The sequence below is a fragment of the Malus domestica genome, chromosome 10 (genome assembly GCF_042453785.1).
Source record: "Malus domestica chromosome 10, GDT2T_hap1".
NCBI classification, from domain to species: Eukaryota; Viridiplantae; Streptophyta; class Magnoliopsida; order Rosales; family Rosaceae; genus Malus; species Malus domestica.
In genome coordinates this window covers 38722988-38749081 of record NC_091670.1, presented here as the reverse complement: position 1 = coordinate 38749081, position 26094 = coordinate 38722988, and the positions used below count along the sequence as shown (strand labels likewise).

The 26094-nt window shown below is 36.2% G+C and overlaps 2 protein-coding genes across 4 annotated transcripts; one reads left to right on the top strand and one right to left on the bottom strand.

Moving 5' to 3' along the window:
• The first annotated feature begins 6087 nt into the window (after nt 1-6087).
• LOC103446313 (CBL-interacting serine/threonine-protein kinase 20-like) lies at nt 6088-8261 on the top strand. 2 transcript variants are annotated; one of them, XM_070805591.1, is made up of 2 exons: nt 6088-6412; nt 6595-8261. In XM_070805591.1, exon 2 carries the CDS (start codon nt 6595-6597, stop codon nt 7969-7971), a length of 1377 nt encoding a protein of 458 aa, XP_070661692.1. In that variant the 5' UTR covers nt 6088-6412; the 3' UTR covers nt 7972-8261.
• A 6132-nt stretch (nt 8262-14393) lies between these two features.
• Nucleotides 14394-17304, bottom strand: LOC103422372 (CBL-interacting serine/threonine-protein kinase 12). Of its 2 annotated transcripts, none has more exons than XM_008360422.4 (2): nt 15523-17304; nt 14394-14635 (listed from the first exon to the last, which is right to left on the bottom strand). In XM_008360422.4, the coding sequence occupies exon 1, from the start codon at nt 17031-17033 to the stop codon at nt 15543-15545; it is 1491 nt and encodes a 496-aa protein (XP_008358644.3). In that variant the 5' UTR covers nt 17034-17304; the 3' UTR covers nt 14394-14635; nt 15523-15542. The 2 variants fall into 2 exon arrangements, with proteins under 2 accessions (XP_008358644.3, XP_008358643.3); XM_008360421.4 differs by having other exon boundaries at nt 14394-14569.
• Between the last annotated feature and the right edge of the window lie 8790 nt (nt 17305-26094).

The following is a 26094-nucleotide window of genomic DNA, read 5'->3' as shown; positions in this document are numbered from 1 at the left end:
ATGGTGGCTTGCTGTTTGTGGGGGTTTTCTGGAAAAGATTTGGGTTCTTGGTTTCTGCAGATTCACGGTAGAGGTGAAAAAATGAAAGAGAACGGACACAACTTTTTGTATCGATTCCCACAGAAGGCGCCAAATGTTGATGCACAAAACCAGAGGGGTCTTGGAACAATGTAAATCCGACCATGAATCTGCAAGAAAGTAAAGAACACAAGATGTACGTGGTTCACCCTAATGTTTGGGCTACGTCCACACTGATATTGTGTTTCTCTGAGAGGATTATGAGGGGGAGAGCCTCTGTAATGTAAGAGTAAGGCTTTGAGAGGGTGATGGGGCTTCAGGCCTAAGAATTGGTCTCTCTTAATGAGGAGAGTGAGGAGTCCTTTTATAGAATAAGGGCTCCTCACTTATTACATATTTGCCCCTTTATTTATTACATAATCACATTTGAGTCCCCCGAGTATTTATACGAGGTCTAAATACGGAGGCCCTAAGTATGGTACAAACAGTTTGTATAAAAAAATTAAGAAGAAAAAAACTTGATATGTTAATCCTCGTGTGAGTAATAATGTTAACCACTATATCACGAGAAAATTTTCATTGTGACCGAAACACAAGTAGTACATTGTGTTTTTATATAAATGGTGGAAAATTTTATTTTTTAAGTTATTGACATTTTAACACATATATCTCACAATTTGTATAGTAATACATGGTGTACTATCCCGTGTTTCCGTCACAGTGAAAAATCTCTCCAATATGACAATGTGTTTCGCATGAAATCAAGAAACCTCCTTTGCTGTACGAGCATAGTACATACTCTCACCTTCTAGTTTATATCTCGGCCTCACCAACACTAGTTTTTCCACTGGTCACACGAACCGTATCTTCAAGTTTCGACCACCCGATTCCCCAATTCTCTGGATTTTTCAGTTAGCATCCCTCTGGAGTAAGTGTTTTTTGCTGATAGAAACTCTAGACAAGGAGCCATCCAACGCAAGGTGTCCGTTAAGACAGATTCTTCAACCACCGTTGGGGAGTTGACTGAAATTACCTTAAGATCTTGGAGACTAGCTAGGAAATGGTTGAGATTATTTCTGTCTCAATATTTCTGGAAAGATGAAAGTGTACACAACAAAGAATGCAAATCAATAACAAAAGAATAACTAATGTTATTTGTACCACATTTACTTACGTGTGTATACCTTAGGATTATCAGCATATACGGTTATTTTTCTGTGGCAATCAAATTTTGCAAGAAAATTGCTCAGAAAATGATGCCATTTGTATGGAACGCTGAAGAGAGAGAGGCCGTCTCCTCAAGTATGATTGTAGTCTCACATAACTTTGGAAAATTCATACAACTAAAGTTGTTCTTCAAATAAGTCAAATAACCATTGAATCCAATTAAAAGGAGATTTGGCGTATCAATTGTGACACCCATGGTGGAACTGCCTCCACAAATGAATACAAAACGTTTTAGATGCTGACAGAACAAGTTGATACTCATACGTTTGAGGAAGCCGCAACAATCCTATAATAGCAAGCTCTCGAGGAAGGGAAATCTTGAATTGAAGCCTTTAACCATCTGCTATCTCGAAGATCAGTGTTTAAGAACTCTAAATTCCTTAGTGCTACGTAAAAGAGGCAAGATCGACTCTGAACAGAAAGTGTTTACGACTTTCATCCTACCAAATCTAAAAATTCAAGATTCATAGCTTTAACTTTAAATATCAAATGCCAGGGCACCCGGAAACCAAGTGGGAGAATCCCAGTCCGCGCATGTCTTCAAGGGACATAGATTTCAAAGATGGAAGACTTATAGTACATTTATCCTTTATGCCCACGCTCTTCAAGTTTAAAACAGTTAAAGATTTTGCATTGAGAACAGTATGGGATAAGTAGTAGCCACCTGTGTGTGCGGAGTTCATGCACATTGAAAAAACTCGTTCGGCTGATCTCAAACTCTTTTAACATTTTCTTTCAGTAACAAAACTCAAACACTTATCGATGACCTTAACACGTGGGCATTGAGAATTCTTCATATTTTTGGGAAGACACCGGCAATTTCTGATTCGAAGTATAAACTTATCTAGAACGTATCTGTCTCACGGTGCTTCAAACACATTTTTCACGAAGTCAAGGAACAATTTACCGTGTTGAAGCTTGTCAACATTATGTAGCTCTTCAGGCTCTTCCTCGTCGAAATTTAACATGGGGACCAAAGATGATACACTTCCATTGCTAGGAAAGAATAGTGGCCCGAACGGTAAGTCTATTGGAAAGGAGTTGGAGGATTCGGCGAATGGCAAGGTCTGGTAATTCGGATGTGTTGTCGATTAGGGAGGCCATGGCGTTTCAATTTTGATCTTCTTGCCTTTCTTCTTGCTTTCTTGAGAATTTTATTTGTCTGCTTTGCTTCTAAGGGCTCTTTTTTCTTAAACATCATGAAAGGATTTCTTAAACTGATCAAGAACGAAGAAGTGGGGAACAATAAAGAAAGACAATGATCGAACAAAATACACAAAGTGCTTGAATACTCTATCCGCACTGCACTATCAAAACCCTAGCTTTGCCTGTGCTATATCATAAGTGGGTTATGGTCTCAACTATATATATTTACTTAAGTAATATCATTGTCACATCCCAACCCAGGTCCACCACATCCCGGGTCCGTTTCACCACCGTAGCACGATATTGTCTGCTTTGGGCTTACCATTCCCTCATGGTTTTATTTTTGAGAACTCACGAGCAACTTCCCAGTGGGTCACCCATCCTGAGAGTGCTCTGACCTCCTTCTCACTTAACTTCGGAGTTCCTACAAAACCCGAAGCCAATAAGCTCCCAAAAGGTCTCGTGCTAGGTAGGGATGAGAATATACATTTAAGGATCACTCTCATGGGCAATGTGGGATGTTACAATCATTGACTGATGAGATCTCTCCGTGACGGCCGAGGATCTTCTGTCCGCAATTTCATGTCTCCTTTATGTCTCTTTGTTAGTTTTTTGACATGTGTCCCACTTAACTCTGAAATTAACACCGTTAATTATTATATATAACTAATTGAAAAAAAAAACCACAGAATTACAAAAAAATAAACATGAACAGTCAAATAAACACCGGCAACCACACCCAAAAACGAACAGTCAAATAAAGTATGCCTGCTCGTCCTCACCGTCATCGCCAAAGCCCCTGATTTCCAGAACCTTTTCCTTCCCTTGCACGACCACCTTCATGGCATGTTTACCAAAGGGGAATGAAATGATAGGAAACGGAATTGCACACATCCCCATTCATTCAAGTGTTTACCAAAACTTCAGGAATCAAAAAACTAGTGGGACCCGCATAAAATCAAGAATTCAATTCCTGCAAAGGCCGAAGTGGGATTCTTGGGTGAAAGGAGGGATTTGGATTCCTGGAAATTGTGTTCATCAGGAATCCAAGTTTTGTACCAGTAATACCCTCAAGCTTCAAAGTAATATTGGGATGGGGGGAGGGGGGAGAACGAACCAAGGGATATTGTTTGCAACCCTTGCGGGTTGTGCTGATCTTCTTCGCATAGTAAGAGGAGCAGAACGTGGTTGGCGATGAGGAGAGTCTTGTGGGTGAGGGGGAGTGAGTTGAGGCGGTGGAGGGTGAGAGAGAAGAGGATGGGGGAGGAGGGAGGGAGGAGAGACGGTGGTAGTGGTGGGTATTGGAGAGGATGGTGGTGGGTATCATGCGGCTGCTGATAAAGACTGGGGAGAGGGGGGAGAGAGAGAAGAGGATATAAATTAGGGTGATTTGTACTAAAAAAATATTATTTCATATTAAATTTGTACTAAACAAATCTCTCTAAAGATAAAAAAATGAAAGAGTAAAAGTTTTACTAAAAATAATTAGCAAATAAAATACATTAGTTAAGCAAGGGTACTTTAGTAATTATATTAGATTTTATTCCGATTCATATGAATTAGTAAACAGTTTATATAGATCAATATCATTTCTACTCCGATTCCAGACAATTTTGGTAAACAACTTCAACAAGAATCTAATTCTGATTCCAGCTCATTCCAATTTCCCCTCAATTCAATTCCTCCTCAATTCAATTCCCCTCAATCTGATTACGAATTAGTAAACGCACCCTCAATGTCTTAATCTTGTCCGAGATTCTTCTCAAACCACTTCAAATCGCTGAGGGGCGAGATGAGCGGCTGCGATTGGAGGTCAATTTGCTGCCATATAGGATTACACTTGGGCGTGAACTAATTAGGACTCCCCCATTAAACAATGATTTGCTGCCCATAGAAGGATTAAACATCCATTTGCATCCATAGAAGGATTAAAAATCGATTTGCTGCCATTTACCTATTAATACGAAGAGCTGATCGAACTGCGATTTGGGCGTGAACGGCCTGATGGAGGAGAAGAGGCTCGGTAGGATGTGATAAGCGGAGGCCCCGCAGGGGATTTGGGCGTGAATGGTGATTTCTGCAATTCTTTAGTGTTTTTTTTTAATATAGTTATATATAAATTGTTAGTGGTGTTAATTTTAGAGCCAAGTGGAGAGACACATGTCAAAAAACTAATAAGGAGATACAAATGAGACATGAAATTAGGGACAACAAATCCTTGGCCCTCAATGACACCCTAATCTCTCAATAAACATTGGGTCAAAAATCTCTTGATAAACATTTAAGCATCTGATCTTATAACTAGGAACGGAGCTAGAAATTTCTTCTAGTGGGGGCAACCCGAAAATTAACTAAAAAAACCTTATTATAGTATAGCTACCCAATAGATAATAGGAATGATTTTCAAATGATGATGTATCATATTTCCAATGTTACAAAAATTTCAGTGTAGTATTGGAAAGTGGTAGAGTGATAAGAAAAATATTAATACATGATTACGTGTGAGAGAGGTTTTTCAGTTTGAATTATAGAAAAAGAGTGCTTTTGCTCATATAGTAATTGATATGAAGTATATACAATATGAAGATATGTTGGATGTTAGATACTTATATTTTTTTTCAAATATAACGCGTGTATATTACTATATTATATAATTATAGTCTGTAACTTAACAAACCAATCACTTGAGTAGGGGTATATGCCCCTAGTATGCCTTCATTGGCTCCGTCCATGCTTATAACTAGTCTCATACTCAACACAAATACCAAATAGTCATTGTCGTTTATGTGAGTCAACATAATCTCACACTTACAATTTGAGAAAAAATATCATTAGATATAGTGTTTGATTGTAAACTAAAACATGCTTAATTGGATGGGTACTATAAAATGATAAAAAAAAATGTGAACCACTTGTCATTCCCAAATGGAGTGAACAAAATTAACTATATCATTCATTTATACCATAATATATGAATTAGTGATATCACGATCAGGCAAAATATTCCTTGAGTTTTTTTCTAGGCAAAGAAGATATATAAGACACAGGGATGCAAGAAAACAACCCATTGTGGATAGAGTGGACTTTGTGGTTGAAATTTAGTGCAACCCTTTGTTCCTTGGTCAGACCATTGATTGAACTCACTTCATCTGGCACCATGTATTTGTGGACCAACTTGTACCATCTCTTACAACCACCCTATCTCCATAGGGCTCTCTTAATTCTTCCTCCACAGCATCAATTTTGTGGCCAATAGTAAGCTATGTGGGCCACACACAAGATTCCCACATGGCACCCACGTGGACATCCTGCTTGGCATGAGTTGAATTGTGGTCCATTGTTCTGCACCACCCTGATTGAACATGCTTCCGTTAATCAGTTTGTGAACAAATTAGGGATATCCTACCAACATTGTCTTTTTTATTTTGAGGATATTAGTTGGCAAAAATAAGAATGATATTTGGTGGAGTTTTAAGCTCAACTATTAGTCCAGACTATCGCGGATCATACAACATGTCAGTTTGGATTTATCGTATTATAGAAGGTTAAGTGTCCAAAATTACAAATGTAAAGAGAGTAAAATTCTGGTGTATTGGCTATTTATAGTAATTTGTTGTTGAATTATCGTTTTCTTATGATAGTAATTTCTCCAAGGATCTATTTCTATACATAGAGGCCCAAATGACTCCAGTCCTTGAGCACGGGGCATAAAGAGCAACCAAACTTGTTTACTATTTTTGCAAAAACAGAATAATATTGCAATCGGAGGGTGTCTCTCTATTAAGAGACGTTTTTGGAAGCATAATTACAAGGATGTTCGCAGTGCGGTCTGTCCTTGCACAAAGGTTGTCTTCAGGATGCAGCCTTTTGGCATGGGTTGAACTCCTTGTGCTCTGATTGCATTCCACAAGGGATTTTCCTCATCCTGCCTTTTGGCATGCATGAGTTGAAATTCCTTGTGTCCCTTGATCCGGTCCTTACTTTCCTCCGATTTTCGGAAAAAATTTTCATCGATCATTAGGCCGGCCGCACGAGAAATTGTTTGAATATGAGCATGTATGTATATACCCTACTGCATTCAAGGAGTGAATCTTGATTGCATGTACATATATTACTAATCTTGTTTCATTTTTCACCATCAGCTGTTTGTGTGGTGAATTTTGAGGCATGGTTTTCAAAAAATCCGAAGAAAAAAGTATGGAGATGAAAAAAGGAAACATATTGATGCACAAGTACGAGCTGGGACGGTTGCTTGGAAAGGGGACATTTGCCAAGGTTTACCATGCCCGAAACCTGAGCTCCAGCCAGAGCGTTGCGATTAAGATAATCGACAAGGAGAAGGTGCAGCATGTCGGATTGATTGATCAGATTAAGAGGGAAATCTCCGTGATGCGCCTTGTTAGGCACCCGAATGTGGTTCAGCTCTTTGAGGTCATGGCCAGCAAGACCAAGATTTACTTTGCCATGGAGTACGTGAAAGGTGGGGAACTTTTCGACAAGGTTGCCAAAGGGAAGCTCAAGGAAGACGTGGCGCGGAAATACTTTCAGCAACTGATTGGGGCTGTTGATTACTGCCACAGTCGAGGGGTCTATCACCGGGACATCAAGCCAGAGAATCTCTTGGTGGATGAGAATGGAAACCTCAAAGTTTCGGATTTTGGATTGAGCGCATTGTGGGAGTCTAGGGGACAAGATGGCCTCCTCCACACCACGTGTGGAACGCCAGCGTATGTGGCACCGGAGGTAATAAACAAGAAAGGTTATGATGGCGCAAAGGCAGATACATGGTCTTGTGGGGTTGTCCTCTTTGTTCTACTGGCCGGTTTCCTGCCATTCCACGACACCAATCTCATGGAAATGTATAGGAAAATCAGCAGAGGAGACTTCAAGAGCCCTCAGTGGTTTCCCCCAGAAGTAAGTAAGCTTCTTTCGAGGATTCTTGATCCAAATCCAAGCTCAAGAATAAGTGTTGACAAGATCATGGAGAATAGTTGGTTCAAGAAGGGGTTTAAACAAATCGAAGCGCCTTTAGCCCTTCCGTGTGATCCCAGCACCTCAATCCGCGACGTCCATGAGGCATTTGCATCAACAAGTCATTCAGCTGGAGAAGGTAATGCTAGCGGAGCAGGAACAAGCTCCATGAGGCCAACATGTTTCAATGCGTTCGACATCATATCTCTCTCACCAGGTTTTGACCTATCCGGTTTGTTTGAGAAGGATATGAATCACAGACCACAGGCGCGATTCACGAGCACAAAACCAGCCGCGACAATTGTTTCAAAATTCGAAGCCATAGCACAGACGGAGAGGTTCAAATGCATGAAAAAAGATGGAACCCTTAAACTGCAGGGTAGCAAGGAAGGCAGGAAAGGGCAGCTAGGCATCGATGCTGAGATTTTCGAGGTCACGCCTTCATTTCATGTCGTGGAGATGAAGAAAACGGCTGGGGACACATTGGAATACATGGAGTTCTGTGACCATGACTTGAAACCCTCTCTTAAGGATATAGTATGGACTTGGCAAGGAACAGAGCAGCAACAGCCACCACCGCCAGTAGTAGCGCCTGAACTCGTTTCTTAGATACAAAGGAAGTGCTTATTTTTATCTAAAACTTGTTCTTAATTTGTGTCTTCAATGCGTTTTCATCTTTATTTCTTAATCTTTTCAGTCTTTTTCTTCTTTAATCCGCTTTATATGTTGTACTTGTTTCGAATTCGAGATCAATTTGTAAAGGGAGAGACGGAGGTATTACTAGTCTGGTCATCTGGTGCACAACTGAAGACTGAGCGCGGTGCAGGATGCATGTTCTGAAAAATGTGCAATCATGTAGCAGATTGATCGATGATATATAGAAGAGTAAATTCTAGCTATGGTCCCTGAACTTTACTCAAATTGGAGCAATGGTCCTTCAACTAAAAATCCATTACCATTGGTCCTTCAACTCATTAAAACGTGCAGCTATGGTCCCTCAACTAAAAATACATTACCTTTGGTCCCTTAATTTTAATTCAACTAGAGAAATGGTCCCTTAACTTTATCCCAATTGTAGCTATGGTCCTTCAAACATAACTCGTTTTGACAAATTTTTTTAAGTAGTTGACGAAAATGACCATAATTACACACTTTGATGAGTTGAGGGACCCTAATTAAATAAATGGTTATTCCAACATAACATATTTTGACAAAATTTTGAAGAAATTAATGAAAAGGACTATAGCTACATATTTTGATAAGTTGAGGGACCAATGGTAATGTATTTTTAGTTGAGGGACTATTGCTCCAATTTGAGTAAAATTCAGGGACCATTGCTACAATTTACTCTATATAGAATCACTAGTTTAAACTTGTAGCACCAAAAGGGAAAAATTTTGGGTATTCAATTGCATATTTAAAGAGCAAGCTATGGACTAATTATATATGTTCTTGTTTTTCTTTCAATTTAAACTTTTGGAGTGACATGATTTAGGGAATGAGGATAATAGATATCCATCTTTGCTGTTTTTCCACAACTCATCCTGAAAAAATTAAGCAAAACAGCTCCCGCAGAAAGTACAGAAAGGCAAATGTGCAACCACGTTTAAACTACTATCATGTTAGAATTTTAGTCATGTGTGTGAAAGAGATTAATTTTTTGATATATCTCGGTTGTACTCTAGAATTTTCGATGTCTTTAACCAAAAAGAAAAGAACCCTACAACAAGAGAGGTATTGTCTCTAACCAAAGGATCACGTATGTTTGTGCGGCCATAATACAAAATCAGAATCTTCTGCAATTTTATATCACTCAGGACAACCCGTATGAGGAATCTCACATACGGCTGGTCGCACACAGTAATTCCTCTGTAAGAGGGCTGCTGTAGTCAAGAATCTCTCCTAAAAAAACAGTAAACAAGTTGATAAGTTAATTTATGACCAAATCAACCGAAATGCTAGACCAGTGATTTATAAGTGGTTTGTAATTAGGTATGAGGGTAGGATACACAGAACCATCACCGTCTGTTACTTTAACTAGCAAATCGAGACCTCTCGCTCATGAAATACACCTTGTCAAATTTAGTCATTATCCAACATAAAAATCTACTGTTCACGGCATGTAAACAGTGCTTAATTAGCCTAATTTCCCTTTGCCCTTAATCACACGTAATTACATCATTGTTGTCATCACAAGGACACCAAATGGTTTGTGATCGGCTGCCATTTAACGTGGGAAAGGATTAGCAAAAGATTTGGCTGCATTAGAGAAGAGATTAACCCATTCAACGTCCAATTAATCCATGTGATTATATGTGCTTCTTTTCCTTAATTGTGTAAAGAATATAAGCTTTAACTGCTATCAGAAAACATTATCTTCACAGTATCTAAAAGACTGAAAGTCCACCGCTGATTATCAAGTTGGTGTTCGATCCTACCACGTATTCTTATCCACATGTCCCTTATTCCTATATTTCCCTCCATATTTCCACACACAAAACTTGGAAAAGGATGTTTTATGTATCCCAAGCATCCCCTTGTTGAAAAATATGGTTCTTAAATCTAAACACGTAAAAAGTCCATTTTGTGGATCGGCCATGGCACCTTAAACCCTAAACCTAAGCAGCTCACTGCTTCCTACTTGTTAAAGTAATATTGGCAATTCCTAAACAAAACGCTTGTAAAACCCCTCCCCAAAATTATTATGTAATGTTACATTTTCTCCAAAGTTATGTAATTTTTACAATTTGGTCCCCTATCCTAATTTAATCCGGACCCTCCATCTAGATTTCCCTCCTCCCTCACGCTGGCACGTGGCAGCCTCCTAACCTTCACCCTATCTCTTTCACCATAGGCTAGTAGTTTGCCGTCGACCGAAGCTGGGGAAGCTCCGGTGTCGTTTCCCCCATCGAACCAGGGCCCTTTGGGCAGTGTATAGAACTTGGACCTTAGGCCCGTTTACACCCAAACCCTTTTTTAATTTTAATTATTGTTATTTTTATTTTATTAACCCAAAAACAATCGGACCAAGCTTCAATGCCCAGCCCAATTGGAAACCCTAAACCCTTTCGGACCCAAGCCTTAGGACTATGTAGGCTTAGGCCTTCGGCCCTTTGCATCCAACCCATTGGAACCTAACCCACTAGACCCTTGGACATGGGCCCTTTGACCCCAGAAAAAAAAAAAAAAAAAAAAAAAACCCTTGAGCCTTAAAACCCAAGCTCAAAACCCTTGGACCCTATGCCCAACCCGTTGACTTTTTGACTTTTTTGAGTTTTCATCTGGGACCCTTCTAGGCTAATTTCGACGTCCTGGACCCGTTTATAACATCTATTTTCCCAAATTCAATCATTTGAGTATAGTTTTGTTGATTGTATCCTTTATGTGCTTAGGTGTGAATATTAGCGACAATTCTGTCATTCCTATATTGTATGGCTCTATGACGACAGAATATATGTGAGTGGACCCCTTCTAAAATGCATGTTTTAATAGTATAAATGCATACATGAAAAGCATGATTTAATGAGCACGTTTTATGAAATGTTTGGTGAGTAAATTGGATTTACCTTATTATATGATTATCATGCTTACTTAGAATATTTTGGAATCCATATTTTCTATTGAACCCATGTTCTTGTAGGGTATCTGATGGATGAGGATATACTATTTAGAACATATTTTTACACACTTCTTTATAGTATAGATGATGGATACTTTAAAAAGAAAAAATGCCGCTGCCATTTTTGTTTAAAAAAAAAAAACCAAAAGCTGCTGCTAATATGAATTTAGGTTGTTTCCGTCTAGCAGCAACGCATTAAACAGAGAGAAAGTTCATGTGCTGCATGCCCTAGGTTAAGTCAGTTTATATTTTTCATCTTGTTGCCGCATGAATCAAAGTGTGGTTTTAGTTTGCTTTTACTACACAAAATATTATTTGAGAGCAAACGTTTGTTAGCAGTCCCAATGTTACTCTAGGTTAAATTAGTACCGATCTTAGAACTTTCACTGCTCCATTTATTATTTCTCTCACATACTTTCCCTTGATTTCTATACACAAAATGAAAACTAAAAACTAACAAACGAAATGATTATCAAATAATCTCTTAAATGTTTTCTCACTAATATTATCAGTTGTTAAACATAGATTCACTAGAGAGATTTTAATACTCTCTTTTTCCACCGAAAACCAAAGTCCATCTGAACAAACCCTAAAAGAAAATCGAATTATAAATTGCAAACTCCATGGAAGAAGATAGAAAGAGAACAGCTAAGGCCATCTCCAATCAAAGGGTCCAGAGGGCTAGGCCAGAGGGCTCGTGTGCCCCACAAAATCTGAAATGGCCAAAGGGCTGGCCGCATGTAGCCAGCCCAGGGCTGGCCAGAAATTCCAGCAATCCTGTTGGATATAACCGATAGGAATAAATTTATATTAAATATATTCCTGTCGGTTATATCTGACAAGAATGCTGAAACAAAATTTTGAATCCAACAGCTATCTGACGCCAGTTACCATTGGATTCAATTTTTTTTGTTTTTTGTGGTTTTTTGGTCCTTTTTTTTTAATTCTTAAAAATTCTAAGTTTTTTCCCTATAAATACCTAAACCATTCATTCACCATTCCTCACAAAATTTTCACCATTCCTACACCATTTTAATTTGTCGTTTTTAAATTTAAGTTGTAGTTTTTAAATATAAGTTGTAATTTTTAAGTTTAAGTTGTGGTTTTTAAATTTAAATAATAAATTATGTTTGGCCCTCGGTTGGAGACGGTTTTTTGTGACAGGGCTAAAACGAACTCTATGGCTCTTTGGCCCTCGGGTGAAGATGGAGACAAATATGACCATGTACTGTTCATTACAATATTAATATCTTGAATGACCAAATGGTTAAAACGAATCCTCTGACCAGCCCTCAGTTGAAGATGACCTAAGAATCTAAGACCAAGGCAGTAAGGCAACTACCAGTCATACCCTAACCCTAAATTATTGTTGGAGAGACACATCCATGAGGTGGCACAGAGATTATAGAAGAAGAACATCTGTAAAGCCAACCTCAGAGATCAACAGATTATAAAGTCATGGATGACGACTTTTAATTTCTACAATCCACCTAAATTGATATCTAATCATCATCATCCTAATAATGATTTGTTTTTTTCATCGACGACTCTCTCTGGTTTTTTGTACACGTCTTGCATGTGGAGTTTTGGTTCTTGTTTTGTCATGGAAGTGGAAATCTGTAGCGGTCGGTCACTAGTCAAATATTTAACTAATATTTTTGCCATTTGATTCTACATTTCCAACTTCTCTATTTTGTTTGTCCACCGCCGCCCCCCCCCCCCCCCCCGCCCCCCCAAAAAAAAAATCTTAACTATATTAAGTAACGTTTTGTTGTTATTTCAATCCAAAATATTTACAAAAATATTTTACAAGTCAATACATCCAGGTTTTGGTTTACCACAGGTTCTGATTTAAAAATGTACAAATATTTATACATAATCATTAGGAAAACCTCCTCCACTTAAAAAAACAGACACATGGCATCGAACCACACAAGTTATGATTAAAATTGTACAAATATATAACTATTATGAAATCTCCTCCAACCCAAAAAAGAAACAACACCTAGGTATCGAACTTATTATTTATATATATATAACATCTGAAACTTCCTTCAACCTAGTAAAAATAACCACTGAAACAAGTATTGAAGAACTTGGCTTATAAAATGGTAAACTTGTTCCTAACCTAATTCAAACTATCAAGGGGATTTAAACTCCAAGCAGAACGGAGCACACACTTCCGTAATCAACCAAATATACCAGACCAATATAACCTTTTATCGTTTTGACTTTCTTGAGTAAAAACTAAAGTCGTGGTGAGTTGGTGTTCAATGACCAATAAGGCTTTTGGTTGAAAGCTCTGCCACCATAAAACACAAGATTTGAGCTAGTCAGCTTATCACTCTCCACGAGTTTTGGTAAAACCCAAAAAATCAGCCGGACCCTATTGCATGTTTTTTTAACAAGGTTAAATTTCGTCCATGCAAACAAGATGATTATCCCTATACATATTTTGTAAACGACAGACAAAAGATTTGGAAATTTCTTGTGTACTATTTGTGATATATATTTTTCTAATAAGACTGCGTGACAGAAATGGGACCTTCATTCGGTACCGTGAAATCAAGGGAGGTGGATTGTCTATCCTTCTATTTTTATATATTTTTTAATTTTTCTGATTGTGTGATCACGATTAAGTCACGTTAACATTTTATGTTGATTTTTATATAAAATAATAAACAAAAAGTAATAGGAATATAAAATGTTAACGTGGCTTAACCGTGATCACATAAAACAAGAAGAGATGAGAAGAGTATAAAAATGAAAGGGCAGACAATCAACCTCCTATACAAGGCCCCAGAACTCTGTAGAACTACGATACCGACAAGAAGTTGTCCATCAGCATCCATGGTGGTTGCCATCGCAAAAAGATGAAATATAAGTGTCAAAATTTAGAAAATTAGTAGAAAAAGGCAGGGCATCCATTGGCAGACGTATCAAGACAATACCACACCATTTCCCCGTTTGTCAGAAGTATTTTCGCATTCTTATTTTTTCTTTTTTCAGTATTTTTTAAATTTTAAACTCAGAATTGAATAAATAAAAAACAAAGAACAAAAATAAGAGAAGTGCACAAAGAAAAGAAATATTATAGTCACACACATTAAATTACTTCTCTTACACTCTTTTAACTTTTTAATATTTTTTTATCAAGTCTTCGTGTGTCAAAAAATATTATAAATATTAAAAAAATAAAAATAAATGTGTGAGAAATAATTTAAGGTATGTAAATATATAGACAAACCAAAAACTATGAAATCTCACTACATGTTTGCCTATATGGATTCTTCGGCGTTATCATTTTTAAAAGAGATCACGTGATGAGACATGATCGTATACATTTGATAATATGACATATTTTCGTTCCTTCCAGTAGAAAAAGGCAAGGTGCATTAACAAGACAGAACCATTTTAGTCAATAAAATAACATCCACTTCTTATTTGCCATGTAGAGAGTTTTTTTGACGTCACTGATTATATACAAATGGTACAAATGGTACAAAATGGTGATAGATTACCTCCTCATCTTCCTCCAAGTATAAAATCCATAACATTGATCATGAACTTCATCTGCCTTTTTCCTACCTTCATTCATTCAATGGAGAGATTTTTTAATCTAATCAGAACATGAGATGGCGCATCACTGTGTCACTACATAAATGATGAGATATGAGTGTTAAAAAATTAATTTTCCACCACTAATATAAAAACACGTGGTGTATCATCGGTGTTCCGATCACAATGAAAATTTTATCCATTCAACGTCCCTTAAGTATCTCTACCCATCAAACAAATAACCACCCTTTGATGGTCCATGAAAATGCAGCGAAGTGGTCCATGGCTTTATATCCAGAGAACCAGACAAACTACCAGTATTTAAGCAACATGCTTTCTATCCCCACCATTTCACCTAACTATGGTGATATAACTGACCTCTCCTTTTCCTTGCAGAAAAAAAATAAAAAAAAATAAAAAATATATTTGACCTAAAAGTGCCGCCATATGGAAGAGAGGAAGGGAACTGGGCTATCTAACGAAATGCGACTTAACTAGGTCGAATCCAGACACCTATGTATGGAAGGTATGAACATAACATCCACCACAATGGCATATCCAGTGTAGGCAAGTCTTTCTCGTCTTTACTGAAGAGACTCAAGTGAACTCAAAACTACCACTTAAAAGTCGTTCGTTAACTCAAGATTGCAGAAAACATCAACGAGTGCAAAATCATTCGCAAAATGAGTTTTTATAGCATAAGTAATGCATAAGTAATGTAAAGCATATACACTCATACATTCAGCCACCACCAACAAATCGCAGATATAAGTAGAAATTTTGTATTCCATTCTCTGTAGTAAAATCTATAGCTTTCTCGATACGAGAACATAGCATGCATTACATAACAAGTATCCAAAAGCTCCATCTATTTCCCAAAACAAAAACAAAAACAACCACCAAAAGAAACTGAAAAAAAATCAATGAAAGAGGAACCTTCACATTAGCCTCAGAAAATCAGAAAACAAGGGATTAAATCGTACCGATTTCCCGTTCTTCTTCCCTACTCGGTATCCGAAGGCAGATGCGGAGGGGAAGCAACGGCAGCAGCACCGGCGGCACTCTCCTCAACCATCAAGTTCTGCAACCCGGGTCTTAATTCTGTATTACAAAACTGCTCGTACTCAGCTTTGTCCCCTGCTTTCTTCTTAACCTCCAACACCACCAACGAAGACGTAAGTTCGAATACCTCCGCTGCAATTGTCAATGGCCCCTTCACACCTTCCCTAGACCCCTCCAAGCTCACCCTGCAATCCTTCTTCCTCACGGAAAAGCTCACAACTTTCGCAATCTCCTCCAATTTCGATATGATGGTCGAAACAGGGGCTCCCGACACAAACCTGGCCTCCTCTCCCCGCTCCTCAAACAACCCAGACAAATCAAACCCCGGAGAAAACGAGATTATATCAAATGCATTCAAGCTGGCCGGTCTAGGTAAAGATGTAATCTTTCTTCTGGTCTCAAACTCCGCCTCAGATTCCGACATACAATCCGAGACAGAGCTCACATCACTAAACCTGTCCTCCTCATCATCATCAAGAACATTGCAAAGCCGATCATCGTGATCAATGTAGAACTTGATGTGCTTAAAACCCTTTTTAAACCAGCGATTCTCCATAACCTCCGGGATTGTAATCCTCGAACCCGGATTTGAATCGAGAAGGCGGGTTAAAAGCCGAACAAGCTCGGCACTGAACCATCTGGGGCATCGAAATTCGCCTTTGTATATCTTCTTGTACATCGCCATAACATTTTGGTCATGGAAGGGTAAATATCCAGCCATGAGCACGAACAAAACAACACCACAAGACCAAATATCCACCTTCGCGGCGTCGTACCCTTTCCGGCCCAAAACCTCCGGCGCCACGTAAGCCGGCGTTCCGCAAAACGTGTGAAAGAGACCATCTTGTCGAATTTCATCGGAAACCGCACTCAACCCAAAATCCGAAACCTTGAGATCTCCGTTCTCGTCGAGCAATAGGTTCTCCGGCTTCAAATCGCGGTGGTAGACGCCGCGGGCGTGGCAGAATCCGACGGCGGAGATTAGCTGCTGGAAGTATTTTCTCGCAACTTCCTCCTTCAGCCGGCCCTTGGCGACCTTGTTAAAGAGCTCGCCACCGCGGACGTACTCCATGACGAAGTAGATCTTCGCTTTCGTGGCCATGACCTCGAAGAGCTGGACGATGTTCGGGTGGCGGACACGGCGGAGGATCGAGATCTCGCGCTTTATATGGGCGATCAAACCACCTTTCAGGATCTTCTCCTTGTCGATGACTTTGATGGCGACGCTCTCGTTGGTTTTGATGTTCTTGGCGTGGTATACTTTGGCGAAGGTGCCATGGCCGAGGAGTTTGCCGATTTCGAAGCGACCCAGAAGCAGAGCAGGGCAGTTTTTGGTTTTGCTGGTTGTGCGGACGGGAGTTGTGGTCGTGGTTGGGGTTGAGGGCGTGCTAGCGCCGCCGTTGTCGGTGGTTTTGGGGTCGAAGTCTGCCATTCCTTGGGGGAATGGACGGCCGGTCCTTTCTCTCTCGATTTCTTTAAGTAAGGATCTTTTGTACTTTTGTTTATTTGTGATTCGAATGATTGAAGTTTTAAGCTTTTTGTTGAGTTTGGGAATTGTTGGGTTGGGACGTGGTTTTTTGGTTTGTTGGAAGTTCGTATTTTTGAGCGGTGGGTGTAAAAATATATTTTATATGGAGTTGGAGACATGGATGTTCTCATAGGGTAGGAGTATATACCCTCCACACCCTCCACTACTATCCTCCTTTCCTTTTTCTTTGTTTTTTTTGGTTAAAGTTTAAATTTTGATTTAAATAGGCATGTTGTATTTTTATTTTTATTTTTATAGAGGAGTTATTTATTAATTTTTTTCTTCGAACTTGTAAAGATCGGTTAATTTTACCCAATAACTTTAAAAAAAAAAAAAGTCTCTAAATTTAATTTTAGTTGATTACGTGTTGAATTTTAATTTATCGTATTTTTGAGCGGTGGGTGTAAAAATATATTTTATATGGAGTTGGAGACATGGATGTTCTCATAGGGTAGGAGTATATACCCTCCACACCCTCCACTACTATCCTCCTTTCCTTTTTCTTTGTTTTTTTTGGTTAAAGTTTAAATTTTGATTTAAATAGGCATGTTGTATTTTTATTTTTATTTTTATAGAGGAGTTATTTATTAATTTTTTTCTTCGAACTTGTAAAGATCGGTTAATTTTACCCAATAACTTTAAAAAAAAAAAAAAGTCTCTAAATTTAATTTTAGTTGATTACGTGTTGAATTTTAATTTATCGTATTTTTGAGCGGTAAGTGTAAAAAGATATTTTATATGGAGTTGGAGACATGGATGTTCTCATAGGGTAGGAGTATATACCCTCCACACCCTCAACTACTATCCTCCTTTCCTTTTTCTTTCTTTTTTTGGTAAAGTTTAAATTTTAATTTAAAGAGGCATGTTGTGTTTTTTTTTATTTTTTATGGAGGAGTTATTTATTATTTTTTTCTTCAAACTTGTAAGAATCTGTTAATTTTACCCGATAACTTTAAAAAAAATTCTCTAAATTTAATTTTAGCTTATTACATGTTGAATTTTAATTTATCCGATTACCCCCTGAACTTTTACAATTGGCAAATTTCTTCCCTGAACAATTTATAATTGCAAAAAGTTAAGGGGGATAATTAGCAAAATCTAAAATTCAAGAGAAAAATTAGCAGCTCCTTACAAGTTCACAGAAAAAATCGACTAATACATTTTTGTAAAAGTTATTTTGTATTTAATTTTTTATTATTGGGTTTTAAATTTATTCATTTGCCACGTATAAGAATAAGACGCTTAAGAAAAGTTTAGAGAAAATATGTTTCAAAATTGTGTTCGTCGGTGTCTTTTTTATTAGGAAAACTAATAGAAATGACTTGAAAACTTTGTTTTCCTTAAAATAAAGGGTTAAAGTGAATAATACCAGGATTTACTTTTTAGTGTAAAAATATGGTTTTTCGTTAAAGTGAACAGTACTAAAAAAATTTTGTTAAAGTTCCCTTTTTTATTTTGTCAAAAAGGTTTAAGTTTTTTGTCACAGAAAATGGCCAAGTTTTTGCTAGCAACTTACCTAAATTCCAAAAAAAAAAAAAAAAAAGACGTATAATATAAAGTTAGTTGCTATATTTGTTAATTGTTTTGGTTAAGAACATTGTTTAGTTTATTGGTCACCAATCAACCATATTATGCTAATGGTGACCAATTGGTTTAAACAAAAATATTTTGCGACAACTTTTATGTCAAATGTGCCTGCATGCGACAAATATAGTGTTAATAAAATAATTGGACACTATTTTATCAATTAGTTGGTGAAAAATACTTGAACAAAATATTAGTCTAATTAGTTAGAATTTAATAATATATATATATAGAAGCAGGCCTCTTTGAAATAACCACTAGCTTATTGTCAAAGCTGTCACATTGCAATATTAACAAATGAGTCTTTAAAAGTTTCGACAAAAAAAGAAGTCTTTATAAGTCAATATCTCTACTGCACGCGGAAGGTTAAAAGTCAAATTGATAACGATTATTGTTATGACTATAAACTTTCGCGCCAAAGGAAAGCAATTTACTAAACGAGAGGTTAATTTTTGGGTAATGCTAGAAAAATTATTTAAATTATATTATGTAAATTGTATAACGTGATTGTTGATGATTGAATTATAACTTAAGTGTTAATTAATATATTTATTTCTTATTTGTAACATATCATATAATTTGTAAATTTGTATAAAAAGTTGGTCGCATTACTCTCAATTTCTTTTTCAAATATCAAAGCAACACATGCAAACATTGCAAACATGTTTGACCTAAAAGCAAAGTATGATTCTCTTATCTTCAAATTCTTTTCTTCCTTATCCTGTTTTATTTGAACAGTCACAATTCAATATCAATATTTTGTATTAACGTATTTATTGAAAGAGAAAGAAAAAGAGAAAAATATGGAAGAGGGGATTAAAGAAAAAAAATATTTACAGGAAAGAAAATCCTACCTCAAAAAACACATGAGAATTGCAACTTCCTGGTGGACAGCCGAACGTAAACTAACCTCTTTTGTTTAATAAGGTAAATGTAAATTAAGATGGTAATACTAGATATCTAAATTTGTAAACTAAAGGATATGTCACTAATAGAAATGAACACGTTTATCTACATTTAAGTATCATCAATTTTCATGTTATTTAATTTACAAAATTTTATCTACAATTTAGTTTCTTTACCTTATTTTTACAAATTTAATCTTCTTAATGTTACTTTCAAAAATACATACAAATTCTAACGGCTCTTTCTGTGTTGAAAAGTCATGAGAGATATATGCAAGTTGTAGTCTTTTGGAGATGGCAATCTGGAGAGTGGATGGGCCTTTTCTTGCCTCATAGGACGAGGGAGACTTGAGACCTGGCTAGCTTATTTCCAACCAAGTAATATCAAGCCAACACGTGTGTCTTACACAATGATGCGGACTACACCACACCTAGGCAATCTATATATCCTACGTAATCCATGAAACCATTTCTTCAAACCCTACTTATCTCAAAAGGCAGAAGAAACTTTCACGCAACAAAAATATCATTATAACATATCCTTAAATTTATTCACATTGTTAAGTGTGTAAAATGCCAAACATTGTAACTTTTCATGTATATCTAAATCACAAAGCTCAATCGTCAAATGCATTAGTTGGATTAGTGTTCAGGGTACTTGAAAACTCTGAAGTTTGAAGTAGACGTGTTTGTTAGCTAGCTGGTACCAATTTATAAAATGAGAACTTCAAAACGCATGACAATGCGTGATTGGTTTATAATATTACTATAAATACCTACATTGATGTTGTTACATGTGATAATATATGTCACAATACCATGACACAATGTCATCCTAATCATGACACAAATGCAATTCATAATTAACACTGCTCTATGTATAATAATTAAATGTTAATTTTTTCTCATTTACTTTTTGAATGTTAACTATTTTCATTCTAAAGAATAATGTGAGTTATTCTTGCAATATTATTTTGTGTATTGCCCATTTTTGGTTGGACATAAACATGGCACGAGTATATATGTATCCATGTAAACATGACCTTGTGTCCACCCAGTAAGCTTATCTCCACTTAATGTCTTCGACAAGTTATCTTTCTTTGATACAAGCAACATTGATGCCTAAGTGTAAGCTTTAAAGTTTAAACAACTTCAACTACAAGCTCATTACGAAATAATTTTCGTTATTATTTGAAAATGTAATTCTCGTACCCTTCCATTTATTACTAAAAGGTTAAAAAACTGAGAAATGGAAAGGAGATTTTCACAAAAAATGGGAAGACTCTATGCTATATCAATAATGAATACCAATTCATGTGCCAACATTATAAAATATTGTGCTAAAAATATGAGATATCAAATAATGTATGAAGAAGAGTGCCACTTTTGAGAGACCTTTAGCATTTCTCTAAAAAAATTGGGGAAATTAATTTCCCAATTACTATCACATCGTCATCGCATGTAACATTGAATTTGTCACGTGCTTTTATGTGCTATACTGCATGGTAACATTTGCCGCCCGTATTCTGGAGAAATTTTTAATTGTGACGAAAATACAAGTGGTACACCACGTGTTTTAATAGAAGTTGTGGGAAATTTTATTTTTTAAGTTATTAACTTTTTAGCACACATATCTCACCATTTGTATAATGACACGTGATGTACCATCCCATTATGGGGAATTATACAAGGGACAAGGATTGTCTACCCTCCCACTTCCCCTGCCCTCCTGTTTGTGTGGTCACAATTAAGTCACGTCAACATTTTATATTACTATTCATTTTGGTCTTATTATCCCTATAAAAAAAAATAATATAAAATATTAACGTGACTTAACCGTGATCACACAAAACAGTACTTGTGAGAGGGTAGACAATCATTGTCCTTATACAAGGGGATTTATCTGGCACGGCACGACACACAAGGCTCGATCCATGAATTTTGAACTAGGCTAAGTTGACAACTGATTATGAGAAAATCAACTTGATGGTCGGTGTTGATTTTACACATCTACGGCACGCAACTGTTGCATAATCCTGAGCATTGCTATCTTTTTTACTATTTTACAATAAGGACATGCATTTTGATTGGGGTCTTATTCTTTAATTACGAGTCCACCAGACATGTCGTTTCTATTCCGTCGAAAATCAATTTTACGGTATAGACGCTTATGACATCTCCTTCTATGCCATGCGCTAAAGTTTTCTCTAACATTATGATCTTTACCACAACGATGTTGTACATAGATCAAATTATTGCATGCCTTGAATTTCACTTGACTGTCTACGGCTCTATTGTGTGTGCTCGAGATAGAAGTTTTGGGCCTCCATAATTTTATGATTGTAGTCCACGTGAGGGGAGGGCGTGGAGGTGGGGAGGGTGTTTGTTGTCCATGATGCATATTCGAGTGGCTAAATGAAAAATGGTGCCTACCACCAATCCATGACAAAAAGATTAGTAATTTGAATAATTACGGTTATCAAACTCTTGGGGAAATAAATAAATATTTGAAAATTAAATAACAACATATCTAATTTGTATAATTCTTCCAAGACAACCTAATGTCTACCATGCATTTCTTCTTTTTCTATGGCTACAGTCAACTAAAAGAAATACAAATTATGTTTCTTGTTGGTTGAATATATATATATATATATATATTTAATATAATAAACGAATACAATGCCAAACTTGACACTTCGTATCCGTAAGTAATGTTTAAAATATCTACAAAATTGCCTATATTTCTGTCTAAATATTTGAAAAATCAAGGGTCAATATGGAAAGAGGGTTGAAATGCTAACTTCACCATATATCGGCAAAATATAGGAAAATCAATGAATATCAATAAAATTTACCAATTCACTGAATAAATTTTGTCGTAACCCATTGCTTTGAACTTTAGAATTTTAAAAAAAAATCTCTAAATTTCGACAAAATCTGAATAAGTTGCTATACCCACCTCATTGCAAATTTCTCTAATTTTCGTCAAAAGCAACTTATTGATATCGATTTATCCATTGATATTTCCGCTTATATCAAATTATCAATATTAAAACACTACCCGTAAGAAATTAAAATTTGTATTATGTTACCAGAAAAAAGAGTTATTGTAACATAATAAAACTTTGGTTATTTTTTGCTTAAATAAAAACCAACTATGTGGGCCCTCTGATGAGCCCAGCTACATAGCAGATCAAGTACTCTTAAATGTGAAGGCCCAAAGAGATCCTTTGAAATCAAAAGGGCCAGGTTTCAAGCTCTAGTTTTTCTTGAATGGTAACAATTTACTTGCATAGGAACAAGTTTCCTTAAGCTAAAAAAGTTGGGCGTAGCTACATTAGCTAGAATAAATGCGCTCACTTTATGTGCTCGAGTTCAATTTTTATATTTACTGTTTAGATTAGTTTAAATTAGAAAATAAATATTATATTAAGTATAAAATATACTAAAATACATATTATCAATATTATTCTAATCATCATCTTGTACATATGTTACACAGACATTCTGAAACTCCAAAGTGCGGAGTCTAATACACGATCAACAATTTGGACAGACACGGCAAGGTTTTTTTTGGGAAAAATACTGTTTATTACCCTCATGTTTTGTGGTTTTCAACATTTAGTACATCAATTTTTTTTCGTCCCAGAGTCATACCTAAAGTGTAAATTTTGGGACAGTCTTATACATCCGTTAGTCAAACAGTTAAGTATTCCGTTGACTGTGATGTGGTGCCCATGTGGACAACGACTGGGCGCCACGTGGATTTTTTTTTTGTTTTTTAAAGAAGGGGTTTTCACTTTTTTTTTAGGGGTTCAAAAAAAATTTCCTGCCAAAAAATTTGAATTTTTTTTTCTTCTTTTTCTTCTTCTTCTTCTAGGCAAATTTTTTTTTTTTTTTTTTTCTTTCTTTCTTCTTCCTCCTCCTCCTCCTTCTCTTCCTTCTTCCTCCTTCTCTTCCTCCTTCTTCTTCCTCCTCCTGGGCAGATTCGTGTTTTTTTTTTCTTTTTCTTCCTTCTTCTTACTCTTCTTCTGGGGCAGATTCGTGTTTTTTTTTCTTCTTCCTTCTTCTTCTGGGCAGATTCGTGTTTTTTTGTTTATTTTGTTTATTTTGCTTTTTCTTCCTCCTCCTTCTTCTTCCTTCTTCCTCCTCTGGGCAAATTCGTTTTTTTTTTCTTCTTCCTCTTCCTCCTCCTTCTTCTTCTTCCTCCTCCTTCTTCTTCTTTTGGGCAGATTCTTTTTTTTTTCCTTCTTCTTCCTCTCCTTCTCCTCCTCCTCCTCCTCCTTCTTCTTCCTTCTTCTGGGCAGATTCGGTTTTTTTTTCTTCTTTTTCTTCTTCCTTCTCCTCCTCCTCCTCCTTCTTCTTCCTTCTTCTTCTTCTTCTTCTTCTGGGCATATTCGTTTTTTTTTTCTTCTTCTTCTTCTTCTTCTGGGTTTTTTTTTTTTGTTTTTTCTTCTCCTTCTTCTTCTCCTTCTTCTTCTTCTTCTTCTTCCTGAGCGTGGAGTCAAAGATGGTGATGGGAGGGTGGGCACGGGTGGGATTGAAGATGAAGGTTTTGTTTGTTATTTTTTTTTAATAAATAAATATATTTTTAATTTTATTTATTTTTTTAATTTTCACATGGATGACACGTGACGCCCAGTCATTGTCCACATGAGCGCCACGTCATAGTTAACGGGAGACTTAACAGTTTGACTAACGGATGTATGAGACTGTCCCAAAATTTACACTTTAGGTATGACTCTAGGACGAAAAAAACTTGATGTACTAAATGTTGAAAACCACGAAACATGAAGGTAATAAACAGTCTTTTGCCCTTTTTTTTTAATATAAATATAAAAGATATTTTGGGGCATTTTTGTAAATGTAAAACTTTTAAAACCTATAAAGTTTGCCTATTGGGTCTTACTCCACTACTCTTCACCTCCTCAAAACTTGGAATGACTCTTGCCACTCCCCTCTGCCGCTGTAGCTGGCTAAAATCCAGCCGAATACATAGGAATTAGGCTGCACATAGCTAGCTTCCATCTCTTTCAACACAATTTTTGCACTTTCCTACCTACCTGCATTCGCATAGGCATCAATGAGCAGACCGGAAGTGTGCTCATCCGGTGAAATGCCGCTTTTCCATCTTGGACACGATGGATTTGGCATCTTTCAGTTCACCTGCCTTCACATAGCCTTTGAGGAGGGCATTGTAAGCCCTGGGCCTGGGATGCAATCATCCTCCTAAAACCTAACATTATGTTTGAATAAAGAAAATAAACTTGAAATTTAGATAAAAATTAGAATTTATAAATTCACATGTACCAATTTCCTTATTTGGATTCATAAACATAGAAATTTAGAATTTCCGCGTGGAAGAAAAAATTGGAATTTTTGTCCTCCAATTCCCACCATGTAAATAGGTGTCATTTCCCAATGACTTATTATATTAGCACCCCACAAATTGTTGAATAAACACTACGTACTTAATACACCCCACATTTACTTTTTCAATTAAAAATTATCTTAATACACCCTACTTCCTTCCCCATAATACCCTCACACCCCACATTCTTAATATGCATCTTACATTTTCTACACACACCCCACATTTTTTATAAATCCCACATTTCTCAAATCTTATAACACTCATTTTTTATTTTGCCGAATGATTTCAAACTATATGAACTTTTGTTTGCTGAATGATTTCAAATTGAATGATTTAAAAAAAAAATGTTTAGACTCATTTGAACATTTTTCAATAACAATAATAATGATTTCAAAGCTTTCGAAACACCGATTTCGTGTTCCATTCGTCAAAAATAATTTTTCTCAATCAACATGTTTATAGTTTCATTGCTTAGGGTTTTATTCAACAATGGAGAATGAGAGGGATTTTGATAGTTGAAATAAATAAATAATACGTTAAAAAAGATTTGTAGTGTATTTATAAAAAATTTATTATTTTTTAAACCTAATAAGGTCAAAATTGTCATTACATAGTAGAGTAAATAAGTCATTAATATTAAATTTTAATGTGGGGTGCATTCAACATTTTGTGGGGTGCTAATATAAAAAGTCTTTCCCAATTTCTATGATTGAGAGTTTAAAAATAACAAATTTCGTTTTCAATTCCATTCTTCTTTTAGGTTAACCAAACAAGAAAAATTACAAATTCTAGAAAATAAAATCTTATCATTTCAATTTCTATCATTTTAAAATTTCTTAGTAATCTTAAATTTCTTCAGCCAAACATAATGTAAATGTTTGTGTTTTAATTATTATATATGAATTTGATGAATACAATACTTTGTTACGTTATCAATTCGAAATATTGTTTTTAATATGTGTAATTTTTTTTTCCATAAATTTACTGTATTTTAATAGTCGTGTCTTACCCATGTCTATGTCCATATATTTGAGATTTATCGTGTCGCCGTATCCGTATCTGTGCATGGTATTCATCTATCTGTATATCTTTATATACC

Bases quoted from the DNA above. Each gene is read 5' to 3' on its own strand.
- LOC103446313 (XM_070805591.1), top strand. From the start codon at position 6,595: ATGAAAAAAGGAAACATATTGATGCACAAGTACGAGCTGGGACGGTTG.
- LOC103422372 (XM_008360422.4), bottom strand. From the start codon at position 17,033: ATGGCAGACTTCGACCCCAAAACCACCGACAACGGCGGCGCTAGCACG.